Source organism: Monodon monoceros, unplaced genomic scaffold, assembly GCF_005190385.1.
Source record: "Monodon monoceros isolate NGI ecotype Baffin Bay Population unplaced genomic scaffold, NGI_Narwhal_1 Super_Scaffold_4, whole genome shotgun sequence".
In the NCBI taxonomy this organism is placed as follows: Eukaryota; Metazoa; Chordata; class Mammalia; order Artiodactyla; family Monodontidae; genus Monodon; species Monodon monoceros.
The window spans coordinates 7,427,861-7,447,828 of NW_021703781.1; the positions used below are offsets into that span (position 1 = coordinate 7,427,861).

Here is a 19,968-nt window from a genome sequence, read left to right on the forward strand (position 1 = left end):
CATCCTATATATAATAGTTTGCATCTGCTAATCCCAAACTCCCAATCCATCCCTCCTCCAACTCCCCCAGTCTTGGCAACCACAAGTCTGTTCTCTATGTCTGTGAGTCTGTTTCTGTTTTGTAGATATGTTCATTTGTGTCATATTTTAGATTCCACATATAAATGACATAATATGGTATTTGTCTTTCTGACTAGCTTAGTATGACAATCTCTAGTTGCATCCATATTGCTGCAAATTGCATTATTTCATTCTTTTTATGGCTGAGTAATATTCCATTGTGTGTGTGTGTGTGTGTGTGTGTGTGTACCACATCTTCTTTATCCATCCGTCAATGGACTTTTAGGTTATTTCCATGTCTTGGCTATTGTAAATAGTGCTGCAGTGAACATGGGGATGCATGTATCTGTACAAATTACAGTTTTGTCTGGGTATATGCTCAGGAGTGGAATTGCTGGATCATATGGCAACTCTAGTTTTAGTTTTTTAAGGAACCTCCATACTGTTCTCCATAATGGCTGTACAAATTTACATTCCCACCAACAGTGTAGGAGGGTTCCCTTTTCTCCACACCTTCTCCAGCATTTGTTATTTGTATTGATAAGATTTTTTTAATGATGGCTACTCTGACCAGTGTGAGGCGGTACCCCACTGTAGTCTTGATATGCATTTCTCTAATAATTAGTGATAATGAGCATCTTTTCGTGTGCCTTTTGGCCAGCTGTATGTTGTCTTTGGAGAAATGTCTGTTTAGGTCTTCTGCCCATTATTCGATTGGGTGGTTTGTTTTTTTCTTATTGAATTGTGTGAGCTGTTTGTATATTTTGGAAATTAAGCCCTTACCAGTCACGTGATTTGCAGATATTTTCTGCCAGTCCATGTTTTGCTTATGGTTTCCTTTTTGTTTTGCTTCTGGTTTCCTTTGTTGCGCAAAAGCTTATGTTTGATTAGATGCCATTCGTTTATTTTTGCTTTCACTGCCATTGCCTAAGTGACCCAACCTTTATTTAATTCTGTTCATTAAATTCCAGGCGTCTGACTTAGATGCAGAATACAAGAAGTTTCCTATCAGCAATTGGCTGTTGAACTATGAGCATTTTGGTATCATCTTGCTGCCTATTCTTTGCCTGAGCTTTATGTTCTTTAAAATGACCTGAGAATCTGAGGTCTATTTGAGCCGTCCTCCATGAGAACAGCTGACCAGTCATAACTTTTCACTCCTCAGTCATCCCATCCCACAAGTGATTTTTGAGTACCTGTCATGTGCTGGACATTATTTAGGCACTGATGATAGAGTAGTAACCCAAGTAATTCTTCTTATAATGGGACTAATTCTAGTGGACTGAGATAGATCATAAAACATCAAATGAAAAAATAAGTTGGAGATACAAGTCTGGAATTCAGGAAAGAGACCCAAGATGTAAATAGAAATTTTTTGAAGTAATTAGCACAGATGATATTTAAGCATGAAACTGGAAACGTTCCCCAAGGGAGTGTCCTAAAAGAAACAAAAAGTCAGAGAACCCAATCCTGGGCATTAGTTCATGAAGAGATAAGGAGATGAGGAAGAACCAGCCAAGGGGGCTGAGAAGGAATGACCAGAAATGCAGGATAAAACCAGAGGAGTGCGGTGTCTCACTGAGTGAAGATGCTGTTTTGAGGTCTTTGCCCCGTTCGTTAGGGTTACGGCAGACAGTGAGTTTTCTGTTTTGCATTGATGGGTAACATTAGTTGGGTAAATGAGAGTGTCTCGAACAGTCTGAGGAGGCCTCATGGAAGAAAGATTATTCATTGAGGTTCTGAAGGATGAGTAGGTTCTAATGGGATACAGATGGGAAAGAATATTGCAAGATGAGAATATGCAGGCAGAGATCTAGAGTCAGGAATACTGTATTTGGAGGAGGCATGGGTAGAGCAGAGGGCGGTGCTTGGGAGAGGGGAACTTAGAGAGGGGAAGTAGGACTAAGTCAGAGGGCCTGGGATGGAGAGTGTGGACTTATCCTAAATAAAGATAAAACCCTAGATGCTTAATCCAGTGGTCCTGATGCTGCCCCCCAGAGGACACTTGGCAATGTCTGCACACATTTTTGATTGTGGGGTGGGGCGCTACTGGCATCTAGTGAGTAGAGGCCAGAGATCCTTCTAACATATGCTACAGTGCATAAGACAGACCTCACAACAAAGAATTATCTGGCCTAAAATGTTAATGATTTTGAGGCTGAGAAACCCTACCCCAAAGCGCTTTACTGCACCCCTCTTTTTTGGCAATGGACACTTGCAGCTGTACATGTTGTCGGTGGCTTTAAAGTTTAAACAATGAGCTGCTAGTTCTTCCCTGCCTCTCTCATTTTTCTTTATTCTAGACATTAAAGTTAAAAATTTTTCGCATTATATTCCAATGTGATAGAGGAGAGGATGGTAAGTGTTAAGTCTGTTTTTTTCCTCACTTAATTTCTAACATTCCATCCAGTTATACAATGGACTTTTACTTCCCCATTCCTTTGTCTGTTATGCTCACAAAAAACTGAACAGTGCAATTAAATATAGTTTTGTGGCCCTTACTGTGATCCTAATGGGATAACCTTATGCCTGATGCTAGTGAGGTATTTTTCATTTCCTGCAAAGTATGACAGCAGGCGCTAAGCAGAGTATGCAGCACAGAGTTTTGTTTAAAAGACAGCAGAGGGCTTCCCTGGTGGCGCAGTGGTTGAGAGTCCGCCTGCCGATGCAGGGGACACGGGTTCGTGCCCCGGTCCGGGAAGATCCCACATGCCGCGGAGCGGCTGGGCCCATGAGCCATGGCCGCTGAGCCTGCGCGTCCGGAGCCTGTGCTCCACAGCGAGAGAGGCCGCAACGGTGAGAGGCCCGTGTACTGCAAAAAAAAACCCAAAAAACAAAAAACAAAAAAATAACTATAAAAGACAGCAGAATGTAAGAGCCAAGTGTTTGCATCACAATTACAAATACTAAAACAAAAAGAGGTGATGTAGAAGGCAAAGATGCTCATCATTTCCACAGTGAAGATTAGGAACAAGAGAGACAATCTTAGGTGTGTTGAGTATAAAAATGGGCAGTGGTCCTCCAGGAAGTGAAGCCATTCCTCTCTTTTCCAGTGCTATATGTTCCACATGTATGTTGGGGTACGTGCCGGAGGGGGTATCGGTGATGAAATCGAAGACCCAGCCGGCGATGAGTATGAGATCTATCGAATCATCTTTGATATCACCTTCTTCTTCTTTGTAATTGTCATTCTCTTGGCCATAATACAAGGTAAGCATCATCCTCAAGAAGATCTAGAATTTGAGCTACATATTGTTGAAGCTAACATTAAAGACGGGGTAAGAATGTCAGGTGTTTCTTAGAAAAGCCAAATAGAACTCTTCTGTTCAGTGTTTCTTCATTGGAAATCTGTAGAGGGAAAAACAAAGAAGCAAGGGACCCTGCTCTGGCCGGGAGATGGCTACAGGTTTCTCTGGCCTCCTTTCAAATAACAGAATGGAAAGAGCACTTTCCTGGGTCTGATTTCCTGCCCTGCCGCTGATGACCTTTACAACTAGTGGTGGGTGAGCCATCTAGCCTCTTTGGGTCTATCACATGGAAATTATATAAAGCTCTAAGCCATGGGTTATTGAAAAGATTTCTTTAAAAATGATGTCTGTTCCGTGTGCCCTGGGAGCAGAATGCTGTTCTTCACATTTGACGAAACTGAGCCATAGTAAGTCTAAGAAACTTGGCTGAAGTGTACAGCTGAAAAGTGTCAGGGCTGGAATCCAAAGGCACAGGGTCTGGACCCAGAGCCGTCACGTGCAACCACCGTGCCACGTTGACCCATTCGATCTTCCTTTTACTCCAAGGGAACTTGGAGCGGGTAGTTTTTTCCTCTCCTTTTATTCCAAGGTAACTTTTTTTTCCCTCAGAAAAATCACTCATGTTGTCTTCTTCTGCTTACACATTTATCCTAGCTTGAATTAAATGTCTATAAATGGGACATTATCCTCTAAATTCCACAGGCAAGAAAATGATACCCTTTTATCAGTAAAGTACAGGAACACGTTTAAAGGATTCATAACCCTTCCTTTATGTCTTTATTGAGTGTAACAATAATGTGTTTACAAGAGGGCAAAGTCATATAAAGCACTTGGAAGAAAACGTACAGCCCGGCAAGTCACAGGAGAAAAGGGAACAAAGCAGCAGGAAGCCGTTAGTTGCTGACTGCTGCAGTTAATAATGCTAGGGAAAGTTTATTGATGACGAACTTGCGAAAAAATGAGAAAAATTCCTCACAGTTAATATGGGCATGTTTGATTTGCAAATTAGCACTTGACAATCTTATTAGTGGCATTTTCTGTACTTTATGACCATCAATCTCCATTGCTCCTTCTTGGTGTGAAGCAGGTAGTAACATACCATTTCTTGATGCCAAGGTAACCCAAGGTTTTTCCTGTTGTCACTTCATTTTTAAACCCCTTTTCAGGCAGTATGTATGTGCCCTGGGAACTGCAGGTATGTCTGCCCCGCAAAGACAGAACGCTGCTGCCCTCGTAGGAGTATCTGGTGTGCGCTCACATCTTCTGCCAAGCTCTGAGCATCTCTCAGTGTCATGGTCCCTTTCCTTGAGAGGCTTAGCCAAGGGGCTGTGAATTTCATTATCCTTCTCTGGTTGATAGATTAAATCCCATCTTTACTGAACACTAGGTTTAATTATCGATGCTTTTGGGGAACTAAGAGACCAACAGGAACAGGTCAAAGAAGACATGGAGGTGAGTCTCCCCGTTTCTGACTCTGCGTTTTTGTTGTTGTGGACACTGCCTGTCCCCACTGTCTTTTATCAAAGAATGACGACTGTGGGAGAAGGGGGAGGGACATGAACAATGCATGGCTTCATTGGCCTGTTTTTGATTCAGGCAATACACGTAGTTGAGCACTGTTGCTAGGCTGTGTGGTGGGCTCCAGGTACATACAAACAGTAGTGTGGCGCCATCTGCCCCTCCAGGAGGGGGAGACATTTTTGGTGGATCCGCTGACAAATAAGTAAACAGGACATCATGAGCAGTGTGATGAACCCTTTATAGGAGGAAACCCTGCGTGCCGGGGTCTCTGGGGCTGGTGTTTAATTGCCTCTTGTATGATCAGGGGCGTACTTAAAAGAAGGGATGCCCAAGCTGAGGCCTGAAGATTGCAGAGGTGTGGATTTGAGAGAAAGAGAGAGCGCAAGCCAGTTTTAGGCCCCCTCCCCACTCCGACGTGCCCCACCATGCCCATCACCAGGGGTACCATTCACATTGGATTCTGTGAAAACGTCACCGCCTGACGTTCTATATACCAAGACTCTGATCTTAGGGAATTTGAGATGCAGATTTTTTTCTTGGAAGCATAACTGGTTCAGGATGAAGCATTACTTTCTAGTAAAGGGGCTGGAGAAGAAGGCCAGCTAATTAAGAGCCTAATCATGCATTTGAGAGATTTACAGTGTGAATTACAGGCTGGGAAGCAAGAAAAGGGTTTTAAGCGGGGCAGTGAGGTGATCAGATTTTACATTTTAAAAAGATAACTATGGATTAAAATACGGGGAGTGAGCGCGACACTGGCACACCCAGGGACAGGGAAGCAGCTGTCAGCATCTTCTAGGTAGGAGATGATGAGGCGTTTGCTAGAGAAGTGCCACTGAGGATGCAGGAGAAAGTACTCTGGCATGAAAAGAACCTGGTGATTGGCCAGATGCAGAGGATGAAGCGTTTGGAGCAAGCGGGGATGTTGCTGAGGCTCCGTCCGGCATGAGCCTCTAGAAAGAAGCCTGGTGGCTCAGTTACACACAGAGTGACCGAGAGCGGTAACAAAGAGGAAGGGCAGTTTCCTGGGGAAAGCTGTTAAGTGGGAACCTGTTTAGTTAAGAGACACTGAATGGTGTACAAGACTGGATTGCTGAATGGAGCCTTTCTGCTGTCAGCAGCTGTTGATCAGTAAGGCAGGGAGAATTATAAATTACCTTAATCATCTTGATTCTAGGCTTTCGCATCTAGGGCATCATAAACATGCCTCTAACGGTATGAAACAGCTTCTAATTTGCAGGGAAGATGGGCATCTGGAGCCACATGAGGACAATAATTATTGAATTCATTTGAGTTGATACACAGGAGATGCTAATGATAAAACGGAAGGCCTGCTTCTCCCTGGGTTTTGGGTACCAGGCCTGCAGATGGCAGACCTAGATGGGATGGGAGTGAAGCGGAGAGAGCAGCGGTCCTGTTTCTAGAGTGGACTGTCAGTCATCCCAGTACATGTATATTGGTTGTGTGCCTAGCATGATGCCTGGCATGTGGCGGACCTTCTCTGAATCGTTGATTCAACACCTCACGGCTTGGTATTTGGTTTGGTCCTCCCCAGATGGAAGGAATTTGTGCCTCCCCCGCTCCACCAGCTTGGTCATCAGACTTGGCTAGGATAGATACCAAGTTTGTGGTTTCAGCTGAGGACACATTCAGTCCTACCTAGATAACTTGAGCCAGTGTAATGAACAAGAGTGATCACCAAGCCTGGGCGTGTTCACTTAGGCTGGAGAAAAGAAGAAGACATTGCTTTGCTTTTCGGCCATCGTCATCTTGTTCTCTTCTTTCTGCCTCTGTTACTTCTTGCTGTTGGTTCCTATGTCATTTAAACCCCACGGCAAGATGTAGTGGTGGCAACAGTTAAATTGATACTCAGGTGCTTGGCACAGTCTTCTGGGATGATCTTTTACGTAGACCGAATAAACCAAGTAGCTGCCCCTGAGTGAGTGGTGAGCTGTGTTTTCCTTTTGTTTTGCTTTCTGAACTCTGACCTTTGAATACTGCCTTTGTCTTCTAGACCAAGTGCTTCATCTGTGGGATAGGCAATGATTACTTCGACACCGTGCCCCATGGCTTTGAAACCCACACTTTACAGGAACACAACTTGGCCAATTATCTGTGAGTGTGCCTCACTCGGACTCCCCTACCTCTCCTGATACCCAGGCAGCCCCCACCTCAGGAAGCTGGAGAAACAGGACAGAGAGCACCCTCGTTACCATTGGCTTCGGGCTTCTTATACCTCTCGGAGGGAAAGACCCACAGCTAGTGGTTCTTTGGACTTACTTAGGAAATGAAGTTGCAGCCCTCCACGTGAACAATACCTTCTAGAACATGAAATGAAAAGGTGGACAGGATGAGCGGAATATGTACCAAGCCTCTCAGAGAGCTTGGGCCGTGTTTTCCATTTCGAACAGGAATGCTCCAGCTGCTCCCTAGAGATATGCGAATCTTCATGTTTCTTTTCTGAAGAACCACAGACCTCTTTAGGCACCACTGGAAACAGTTAAATGTTGTATTTTTTTTTTAATACATAGAAATCTGGCTATTACTTGAGACTAGCCAAAACTGTACTTCAGTACAATATTATTTCTTAATCTGTTTCTAACCTGATTTTAATATCTAACAAACAGAAAAGATATAGAAAAAAAAAGATATAGAGTAGCATTGTAGCAATTAAAAAAAAGTGGGTTTTGGAATTCACAAGTGTGCAATATTAGACAAGTTATTGAACCTTTTTAATTATTGGTTTATCCAAATGAGGATTTCAATTCCTGCTCCATGAGTGAATGTGGAAACAGTTGCAGGCAGGGTCTGGCACTGAGCCTGGTATAAAGCAGCTCCCAAGAGGTATAACTTGATCTGTGAACACATTATAGCTCCTTTGAAAAAAATATTTTAAAAGCTGATTGATTGATTAAGCTTTTGGTCCCCATGGCATTTTTTTTTTTTTTTTTTTTGGCCCTGCAGGTTTGACCCAGTTATTTTCTCTGCCATGAAGAGTTATTAGTCTATAGCAGAATCAGAAGTATCTGTTTATGCTGATATTTCCATACAATCCATTTCTGATTACTCTCTCTGTATCTGTAGGTTTTTTCTGATGTATCTCATAAACAAAGATGAAACAGAGCACACAGGACAGGTAGGTAAACAGTGACCATACATCATCTGAAAGAAATGATAAAAGAATCCCTGCATTTTGGAATGTGTACATTAACCATTAATATTGGAATTACTTTCAGATATTAGTCATGGTATCTTAGTATAACATTCCTGTTATCTGGATGTGTATGCAAAGATTGCTGTAGTAGAAAAAGTAAAATTAGAATTGCACATTTATTAGCTGAAAATGCTGAGTTTGGGTTTTGATAATTATAATATACTTGATTGCTTAATCAGATAGCAGATGATTTCAAATGAGCTTCATTCAATAGTATTACAGTCATTTAAAAGTAATTGCATATCCTGGGACAAGATGGCAGAGTAGAAGGACCCTGAGCTCACCTCCTCTCAGGAGCACACCAAAATCACAACTGAATGCTAAACAACCATTGGTTAAAAAAAAGACTAGAACCTACCCAAAAAGATATTCTACATCCAAAGACAAAGAAGAAACCACAACGAGACAGTATAAGGGGTGCACTTGCAATATAATTAAATCCTATACCCACCCCAGATGGGTGACCCACACACTGGAGAATAATTATATTGCAGAACTTCTCCCACAGGAGTGAGACTTCTGAGCCCCATATCACGCTCCCCAGCCTTGGGGTCTGGCATCAGGAGGAGGACCCACCCCCACCCCAGAGCACTTGACTTTGAAGCCAGCAGGGCTTGAGTGCAGGAGCTCCAAAGAACTGTGCAAAACACAGATGCCACTCTCGGAGGGCACACACAAGGTCTTTGTGCCCCAGGACCCAGGGCAAGAGCAGTGACTTCATAGGAGCCTGGGCCAGACTTACCTGCTGGTCTTGGAGGATCTCCTGGGGAAGCAGGTGTGGCTCACTATGGGGACAAGGACACCGGTGGATTCACTGGCCTGAGCTCTCCCAGAGGCCGCCATTTTGGCACCAAGACCTGGCTCCACCCAACACCCAAACCACCAACAGGGTGGGAACGTAGACCCACCCATCAGCAGACAGGCTGCCTAAAGGCTTCCTGAGTCCACAGCCACCTCTAGACACGCCCCTTACATGGCCAGCCCACCAGAGGGCCAAGACCCAGCTCCATCCACCAGTGGGGAGGCACCAGTTCCTCCCACCAGGAAGCCTGCACAAGCCTCACCCACCAGGGGGCAGACACCAGAAGGAAGAAAACTACAATCGCCTCCACACTGTGGAACTGAGTCTGCAAACACAGGTCAGAAACTACCCTGATGAGAGGGTGATGAGAGGGGAGTGTACTGCTGGGACACATAGGACATCCCCTACAGAGGGCCACTTCTCCAAGGTCAAGAAACATAACTGACCTCCCACATACATAAAAATACAAATAGAAATTCAGACAAATGAGATGGCAGAGGAATATGTTCCAGACGAAGGAACAAGATAAAACCCCAGAAGAACAACTAAGGGACATGGAGATAGGCAACCTACCTGAGAAAGAGTTGAGAGCAATGATCATAAAGATGCAAGAACTCAGGAAAAGAATGGTTGCACAGAGTGAGAAGGAACAGGAGATTTTTAACAAAGAGTTAGTTAGAAAATATAAATAACAACCAAACAACTGTACAATAAGTGAAATGAAAAATACAGTAGAAGGAATTGATAGCAGAATACATGAGGCAGAAGAATGGATAAGTGAGCTGGAAGATAGAGTGGTGGAAATCACTGTTTCAAAACTGAATAAAGAATGAAAAGAAATGAGGACAGTTTAAGCAGCCTCTGGGACAGTGTCAAAGGCACCAACATTCACATTATAGGGGTCCCAGAAGGGAGAGAGAGAGAGAAAGGGCCTGAGAAGATATTTGAAGAGATAATAGCTGAAAAATTCCCTACCATGGGAAAGGAAACAGTCACCTAAGTCCAAGAAATATAGAGTCTCAGGCAGGATTAACCCAAGGGGGAACACACCAAGACACACAATAATAAAACTGACAAAAATTAAAGAAAAATATTAAAAGCCACAATAGGAAAGCAACAGATAACATACAAAGGATTCCCCATAATACTATCAGTTGATTTCTCAGCAGAAACTCTGCAGGCCAGAAGGGAGTGGCATAATATATTTAAAGTGATGAAAGGGAAGAACCTACAACCATGAATGCTCTACACAGCAAGGCTCTCATGCAGATTTGATGGAGAAATCAAAAGCTTTACAGACAAGCAAAAGTTAAGAGAATTCAGCACCATCAAATCAGCTTTATAGCAAGTGCTAAAGGAACTTCTCTAGGCAGAAAGGAAAAGGCAACAACTAGAAAAAAAATTACAAAATGGGAACGCTCACCTGTAAGGCAAACATACAGTAAAGGTAGGAAATCCTTCATACACAAATAGGATAACTAAACCAGTAATCGTGAGAGGAGGAGAGTACAAATGTAGGATATTTGAAATGCATTTGAAATTAGGAGATCAGCAACTTAAAACAATCAAGTATATATATAGACTGCTATATCAAAACCTCATGGTAACTACAAATCAAAAATCTATAATTGATATACACACATAAAAAAAGGAATTCAAACACAACACTAAAGATGGTCATCAAATCACAAGACAGGAGAACAAAATAGGAAAGGAAGAAAAGACCAACAAAAGCAAATCCAAAACAATTAACAAAATGGCAATAAAAATATACTTATTGATAATTTCCATAAATGTAAATGGATTAAATGCTCCAACCAAAGGACACAGACTGGGTGAATGGACACAAAAACAGGACCCGTATAAATTCTGTGTACAAGAGACCCACTTCAGATCTAGGGACACATACAGACTGAAAGTGAGGGGATGGAAAAAGGTATTCCATGTAAATGGAAATCAAGAGTAGCAATACTCAGATTAGACAAAATAGAGTTTAAAATAAAGACTGCTATGAGAGACAAAGCGTGACACAAAATAGTAATCAAGGGAATAATCCAAGAAGAAGATACAACCATTGTAAATATATATGCACCCAACATAGGAGCACCTCAATGTAGAAGGAAATGTTAACAGACATAAAAGGAGTAATTGACAGTAGCACAATATTAATGGGTGATTTTAACACCCCACTTACATCAATGGACAGATCATCCAGACAGAAAATCAATAAGGAAACACAGGCCTTAAATGACACATCTGACCAGATGGACTTCATTGATATTTATAGAGCATTCCATCCGAAAGCAGCAGAATACACATTCTTTACAAGTGCACATGTAACATTCTCTAGGATAGATCTCATGCTGGGCTAAAAAGCAAGCCTCAGTAAATGTAAGAAAACTGAAATCATATCAAGCATCCTTTGTGACCACAATGCTATGAGATTAGAAATCAATTATAGGAATAAAACTGTAAAACACACACAAACACATGGAGGCTAAGCAATATGTTACTAAACAACCAATGGATCACTGAAGAAATCAAAGAGGAAATTAAAAAAAAATACCTAGAAACAAATGGCAATGAAAACTTGACAACCCAAAAACTATGGGATGCAGCAAAAGCAGTTCTAAGAAGGAAGTTTATAGCAATACAGTCTAACCTCAGGAAACAAGAAAACTCTCAAACATCCTAACCTTACACCTAAAGCAACCAGAGAAAGAAGAACAAACAAAACCCAAATTTAGTAGGACAGAAATCAAAATCAGAGCAGAAATAAATGCAATAGACACAAAGGAAACAATAGCAAAGATCAGTGAAACTAAAAGCTGGTTCTCTGAGAAGATAAAATTGATAAACCTTTACCCAGATTCATCAAGAAAAAAAGGGAGAGACCTCAAATCAATAAAATTAGAAATGAAAAAGGAGAAGTCAGAATGGACACCACAGAAATACAAAGGATCATAAGAGACTAGTACAAGCAACTATATGCCAATAAAAGGGAGAACCGGGAAGAAATGGACAAATTCTTAGAAAGGTACAACATTGCACCAGCAAGAAACAGAACATATGAGCAGATCAGTCACAAGTAGTGATATTGAAACTATGCTACCACCAACTGATGGATCACTGAAGAAATCAAAGGGGAAATTAAAAAATACCTAGAGACAAATGACAATGAAAACACGAGGTTCCAAAACCTATGGGATGCAGCAAAAACAGTTCTAAGAGAGAAGTGTATAGCCATGTAAACTTTATAGTTACATCCATATAGGCTCAAGAACCAAAAAAAAATCTCAAACAACCCAACCTTACACCTAAATCAACTCGAGAAAGAACAAACAAACCTCAAAGTTAGTAGAAGGAAAACAATCATAAAGATCAGAGCAGAAATAAATGAAATAGAGATGAAGGAAACAATAGAAAAGATCAATGAAACTAAAAGCTGGTTCCTTGAAAAGATAAACAAAACTGAATAAACCTTTAGCCAGATTCATCAAGAAAAAAAGGGAGGGCACCCAAATCAATAAAACTAGAAATGAAAAGGGAGATGTTACGTAGGAAACCACAGGAACACAAGGGACCATAAGAGACTAATACAAGAACTATATGCTAATAAATGGACAACCTAGAAGAAATGGACAACTTCTTAGAAAGGTACAAGGAATAAACAGAAATAGGAACAGACCAATTACAAGTACTAGAATTGAACCTGTGATTTTAAAACTCCCAAAAAACAAAAGTCCAGGACCAGATGGCTTCACAGCACAATTCTACCAAACATTTAGAGAAGAGTTAACACCTATACTGAAACTAATCCAAAAAACTGCAGAGGAAGAAACTGTTTCAAACTCATTCTATGAGGCCACCATCACCCTGATACCAAAACCAGACAAAGATACCACAAAAAAAATTACAGGCCAATGTTACTGATGAACATAGATACGAAAATCCTCAACAAAACACTAGCAAACCAAATCCAACAATACATTAAAAGGATCATACACCATGATTGAGTGGGATTTATCCCAGGGATGCAAGGGTTTTTCAATATTCCCAAATCAATCAGTGTAATACACCATATTAACAAATTACAGGATAGAGACCATATGATCATCTCAACAGATGCAGAAAAAGCTTTTGATAAAAGTCACCATCCACTTATGACAAAAACCCTGCAGAAAGTAGGCATAGAGGGAACCTACCTCAACATAATAAAGCCCACATATGACACATCCACAGCTAACATCACACTCAATGGTGAAAACCTAAAAGCATTTACTCTAAGATCAGGAACAAGACAAGGATGTCCACTGTCACCCCTTTTACTCCATGTTGTTTTGGAAGTCCTAGCCCCAGCAATCAGAGAAGAAAAAGCAATAAAATGAATTCAAATTGGAAAAAAAGTAAAACTGTCACTGTTTGTAAATGATGTGATATACTACACATAAAAAATCCTAACGATGCTACCAGAAAACTACTAGAGTTCATCAAGGAATTCAGTAAAGTTGCAGGATACAAAATTAACACACAGAAATCTGTTGCATTTCTACACACTAACAACAAATAATCAGAAAGAGAAATTAGGAAACAATCCCATTACCTAAATGTCCATTGACAAAGGAATGGGTAAAGAAGATGTGGTATATACATACAGTGGAATATTACTCAGCCATAAAAAAGAATGGAATAATGCTGTTTGCAGCAACATGCATGGACCTAGAGATTGTCATACTGAGTGAAGTAAGACAGCAAAAGACAAATATCATATGATATCGCATATATATGTGGAATCTAAGAAAATGGGTCAGATGAACTTATTTACAAAACAGAAATAGAGCCACAGATGTAAAAAACAAATTTATGGTTACCAGGGGGGAAGGGGAGAGGGATAAATTGGGAGATTGGGATTGACACATACACACTACTATATGTGAAATAGATAATCAACAAGGACTTACTGTATAGCACAGGGAACTCTACTCAATACTCTGTAGTGACCTATATGGGAAAAGAATCTAAAAAAGAATGGATATATGTATATGTATAATTGATTCACTTGAGGAAACACAATATTGTAAATCAACTACACTCTAATAAAAAGTTAAAAATAAAATTTCATAAGGACAAAAACAAACAAAGGAAACAATCCCATTTACCACCGCATCAAAAAGAATAAAATACCTAGGAATAAACCTACCTAAGGAGGCAAAGACCTGTACTTTGAAAACTATAAGATGCTGATGAAAGAAACCAAGATGACACAACATGATGGAAAAATATACCATGTTCTTGGGTTGGAAGAATCAATATTGTCAGAATGAATAAATCAGGCGTCCCTAGTGGTGCAATGGTTAGGAGTCCACCTGCCAGCACAGGGGACATGGGTTTGAGCCCTGGTCCAGGAAGATCCCACATACCGCAATGCAACTAGGCCCGTGCACCACAACTACCGAGCCTGTGCTCTGGAGCCTGCGAGCCACAACTACTTAAGCCAGTGCGCCTAGAGCCTGTGCTCTGCAACAGGAGAGACCACCACAATAAGAGGCCCATGCACCACAATGAAGAGCAGCCCCTGCTCACCACAACTAGAGAAAGCCTGTGTGAATCAATGAAGACCCAGCGCAGCCAAAAATAAATAAAATAAAATAAATTTTTTGAAAAATGAATAAACTACCCAAGGCAATCTAGAGATTCAGTGTAATCCCTATCAAATTACCAATGGCATTTTCAAAGAACTAGAACAAAATTATTTTTAATTTGTATGCAGACACAAAAGACCCCAAATAGTCAAAGCACTCTTGAGAAAGAAAGATGGAACTGGAGGAATCAGGCTCCCTGACAGTCTACACTACAAAGCTACAGTAATCAAGACAGTATGGTACTGGCACAAAAACAGAAATATAGATCAATGGAACAGCATAGAAAGCCCAGAGATAAACCCACACACCTATGGTCAACTAATCGATGATTAAGGAGGCAAGAATATGCAATGGAGAAAAGACAGTCTCTTCAACAAGTGGTGCTGGGAAAACTGGACAGCTACATGTAAAAGAATGAAATTAGAACACTACCTAACACCATACACAAAAATAAACTGAAAATAGATTAAAGACCTAATTGTAAGGCCGGATACTATGCAATTCCTAGAGGAAAACAGAGGCAGAACACTCTTTGACATAAATCACAGCAAGATCTTTTTAGATAACACCTCCTAGAGTAATGAAAATAAAAACAAAAACAAATGGGACCTAATTAAATTTAAAAGCTTTTTCACAGCAAAGGAAACCATAAACAAAATGAAAAGACAAGCCTCAGAATGGGAGAAAATATTTGTAACCGACAAGGGATTAATCTCCAAAATATACAAACAGCTCATGCAGCTCAATATCAAAAAAACAAACAACCCAATCAAAAAATGGGTGGAAGACCTAAATAGACATTTCTCCAAAGAAGACATACAGATGGCCTAGAGGCACATGAAAAGATGCTCAACATCACTAATTATTAGAGAAATGCAAATCAAAACTACAGTAAGGTATCATCTCACAACAGTCAGAATGGCCATCATCAAAAAACTCTATAAACAATAAATGCTGGAGAGGATGTGGAGAAAAGGGGACCCTCCTACACTGTTGGTGCGAATGTTAATTGGTACAGCCACTATGGAGAATGGTATGGAGGTCCATCAAAAAACTAAAAATTGAACTACCATATGACCCAGCAATCCCACTACTGGGCATATACCCTGAGAAAACCATAATTCAAAAAGATACATGCACCCCAATATTCATTGCAGCACTATTTACAATAGCCAGGACAAGCAACCTAAATGTCCATCAGCAGAGGAATGGATAAAGATGTGGAACATATATACAATGGAATATTACTCAGCCATAAAAAGGAACGAAATAGTGCCATTTGCAGAGACGTGGACAAACCTAGAGACTGTCATACAGAGAGAAGTAAATCAGAGAAAGAAAAAAATATGGAATATCACTTATACATGGCATCTAGAAAAATGGTACAGATGAACTTATTTGCAAAGCAGAAATAGAGACACAGATGTAGGGAACAAACTTATGGATATCGAGGGGGAAGGGGGGGTGGGATGAACTGAGAGATTAGGATTGACACATATACACTACTACATATATAATATATAACTAATGAGAACCTACTGTGTAACACAGGGAACTCTACTCCATGTTCCATGGTGACCTAAATGGGAAGGAAATCTAAAAAAGAGAGGAGATATATATACATATGTATATATATAGATATATATATACATGATAATTATATTCATAATTATTTCATTTTTATATATAAATATATAAATTCACTTTGCTGTACAGCAGAAACTAACACAACATTGTAAACCAATTATATACTCCAATAACAATTAAAAAAAAATCCCAGAAATAAACCAACGCACCTTTGGTCAATTAGTTTACAACAAAGGAGGTACAATATACAATGGAGAAAAGACAGTCTCTTCAATAAGTGCTGCTGGGAAAACTGGACAGCTACATGTAAAAGAATGAAATTAGAACACTCCCTAACACCACACACAAAAATAAACTCAAAATGGATTAAAGACCTAAATGTAAGCCTGGATACTGTGTAACTCCTAGAAGAAAACATAGAACACTCTTTGACATAAATCACAGCAGTATCTTTTTGGATCTGTCTCCTAGTGTAATGGAAATAAAAACCAAAATAAACAAGTGGGACCTAACTAAACTTAACATCTTTTGAATAGCAAAGGAAGCCATAAACAAAATGGAAAGAAAACCTACGGACTGGGAGTAAATATTTGCAAATGATGCAACTGACAAAGGATATACAAAATATATCCAAAATATACAAACAGCTCCTACACCTTAATATAAAAAAAACCCACCAACCCAATCAAAAATGGGCAGAAGACCTAAATAGGCGTTTCTCTAAAGAAGACATACAGATGGCCAAGAAGCACATGAAAAGATGCTCAGCATTGCTAATTATGAGAGAACTGTAAATCAAAACTACAATGAGGTATCACCTCACACCAGTCAGAATGGCTGTCATCAAGAAGTCTACAAATAATAAATACTGAGAGGGTGTGGAGAAAAAGGAACCCTCCTACACTGTTGGTGGGATTGTAAATGGGTACAGCCACTATGGAGAACAGTATGGAGGTTCCTTAAAAAACTAACAATAGAGCTACCATATGATCCTGCAATTCCACTCCTGGGTATATATCTGGAGAAAACCATTAATTTGAAAAGATACATGTACCCCAATGTTTACTACAGCACTATTTACAATAGCCAAGACACTGAAACAACCTAAATGTCCACTGACAAATGAGTGGATACAGAAGATGTGATACACACACACACACGCACGCACAATGGAATATTACTTGGGCATAAAAAATTATGAAATAATGCTTTTTGCAGCAACGTGAATGGACCTAGAGATTATGATACTAAGTTAAGTCAGACAAAAACAAAAATCATGATATCTCTTATATGTGGAACCAAAAATAAAATGATACAAATAAATTTATATACAAAACAGAAATAGAGCCACAGACATAGAAAACATATCTATGGTTACCAAAGAGGAAAGGAGTGGAAGGGATAAATTAGGAGTTTGTGATTAACATACACACACTACTATATATAAAATAGATAGCAACAAATACCTACTGTATAGCACAGGGAACTATTCTCAATATTTTGTAATAACCTATAAGTGAAAATAATCTGAGAAAAAAATATATGTATGTGTATAACTGAATCACTTAGCTGTACACCTGAAACTAACAACACTGTAAATCAACTATACTTCAATTTTAAAAATTAAAATAAATAAATAATTGCATATTAAATGTTTAAGGTTCTGCCCGAGCTATTTGAAATTCTCCCTCCACAAATATTCACCTGCCATTGTTAATAGTTTGACTTTGAATGGTACAATTAAACAAAAATAATAGTTTTAAGGAACCCTCAAAATCATATATCACAAATAGGTTTTTATCATTATTATATTACAGTGAGGATGAAGATTATTTATTAGTAGAAATAGATAAGACCTGGTATAATTAGGAACTATCTAAATGAATTTGGGATTATAATTATGTGTAATACACCATTATACGTATGTGACATATATATATATATGTATGTAAAATAACAAATTTGAGTCTCTTTCTATCTTATATTTTGTGGTAACACAGAGATCCTAGGGAAAGACATGTTCTTAACACATTGTTTTACTTTTACAGGAATCTTATGTTTGGAAGATGTATCAAGAAAGGTGCTGGGAATTTTTCCCCGCTGGGGATTGTTTCCGGAAACAGTACGAAGACCAGCTAAATTAATCTCAGTCCCAGATCACCTCCGAAAACAAACACACACACACACACACACACACACACACACACACACACACACACACACACGCTCTCTCTGTCTTTGTCTCTGTTCTTCTGTCTCTCTCTCTGTTCCCTTGGAAACATCTGCTGATTTTCTGAATTGCCAGCATTATATGCTTTCTCGGAGCAGTGAAGCTGTGTTTCTGAAGACTTGACTGTGCTTTTTCCCCCACCTAGTGTATTTTCTTTGAGAATAATGACTGAAGAATAATCTAAATTCATACAAGGACAAAATAGGAACTTTGGAAAGAAAACCATTCTGGAGACTCTCAATTGTTACACACACAGATTTCCTTCTGAGACTCCTGGAAATCAGCTTGCACTATGGGGCTTTCACAGAGAAGCGTGGCAGCCACACTCATCCGGCCTCTTTATTTCACCATCCAGAAAGGAACTCTCTAATGGTCACAGAGCACTGTAGCACTTACCAGATTGCCGTGGACACCAGTTACGAAGGGAAATAGTGCCTTACTATATGTGGGTTGAGCTATGCAGAAGATATGTGCATGAAAAAACATCTTTATTTTCCTTATGTCGACTTTTTTTCTTAGTTAGATTGATTTTTGTGAGGGTTTTTTTTTTCTTTCATGTTTTTCTTTGGTGGGGGAGGGTAAGAAAAGCAGTTTGCGTGCACCTTTTAAAAAAGACGGGTGGCCTGTCTCAGGATGAGAGGAGGTTCTTCTCATTCATCCAGATTCCCATTTCCCCTCCCCCTGTGCTCTTATTCTGGTAATGCTCTGATGCAATATTGCAACTTTATGAAATCTTTGTATGAAAACAAAAAGACTGCAAAAAATATACTTTCAAAAGAAATAATTCATTGCATGTTTATTATGCAAGTTTAAACGAACCAAGAAAACCTTCAGAAGCAAGTTGATCCACGTGAAAGAACTTTCATGATAATTATATTCATAGTAATAAAGTGTCGTGGGCTTAATTGTATATTTGGAGCCAGTGTCATCCACCAACAATGTGATACATTATGAACTTGACAGTAGTTTTGGGTTTTTCTCTTTCTTTCGGCCACCTGTGATCAGTTGTGGATTAAGGACTTCTTGTCAGGCCATTTTTTTAATATCAAAGCTGAAGCAATATCCATTCAGGGATTTCATCAGTTGCATCAAAAAACACGGATAATAATATATCAATCCCTCCATTTTGAGTCCTTTTAAATGTAATGCGAATCTTTACAAATAAAAAAGAGATTCAGAATGGAAGCAAGGTCATTTTGCAAATATTGGAGCTCTTTTATTACAAGGTCTGCTTGTTAATTTTAGAATTGTAAAACTGCTCTGATTAAACTATTTAACTTTCTCACCCTCTTTCTCCATTTCACTTATAACTGGGATGCATCAAAAAGCCTTGAGCTTTTAAGTTGTGTGTGTCTAGCGCAATCCAAACACTGCCTTAAGGCCTGTCATACGTCCCTGTAGCTAGCAAGTTTTCTGCTTTTATGATTACGGAACCTCAGAGCTATGGAGCATTTTGAATCACCTAGCTCCACCCCTGTCATTTCCTTGTCTTGGGGTCATCCAGATTTCTTGGAAACCACCAATAACAGAAAAATCATTGTCTCCCGAATCATTTTAATTTTTAATCAGCTTTCATTTTAAGAACTCTTCCTTATTCAGGGAAAATTCATTTCCATGCAACAATAGGGATTCATTTTCTGTCTTAATCTGGAAGAGGACTGGCA

At 39.6% G+C, this 19,968-nt stretch overlaps 1 protein-coding gene across 1 annotated transcript in view; it reads left to right on the forward strand.

The window, feature by feature from the left end:
* The window catches only part of RYR2 (ryanodine receptor 2), a 721,906-nt gene extending 702,347 nt beyond the window's left edge, over positions 1 to 19,559 (forward strand). The window contains exons 98-102 of the mRNA XM_029245584.1: positions 3,114 to 3,270; positions 4,696 to 4,760; positions 6,844 to 6,944; positions 7,914 to 7,965; positions 18,123 to 19,559. Coding sequence (XP_029101417.1) covers positions 3,114 to 3,270; positions 4,696 to 4,760; positions 6,844 to 6,944; positions 7,914 to 7,965; positions 18,123 to 18,218 — 471 coding nt within the window. The 3' untranslated portion in view covers positions 18,219 to 19,559. The remainder of the gene's footprint in view (positions 1 to 3,113; positions 3,271 to 4,695; positions 4,761 to 6,843; positions 6,945 to 7,913; positions 7,966 to 18,122) is intronic.
* The last annotated feature ends 409 nt before the right edge of the window (positions 19,560 to 19,968 follow it).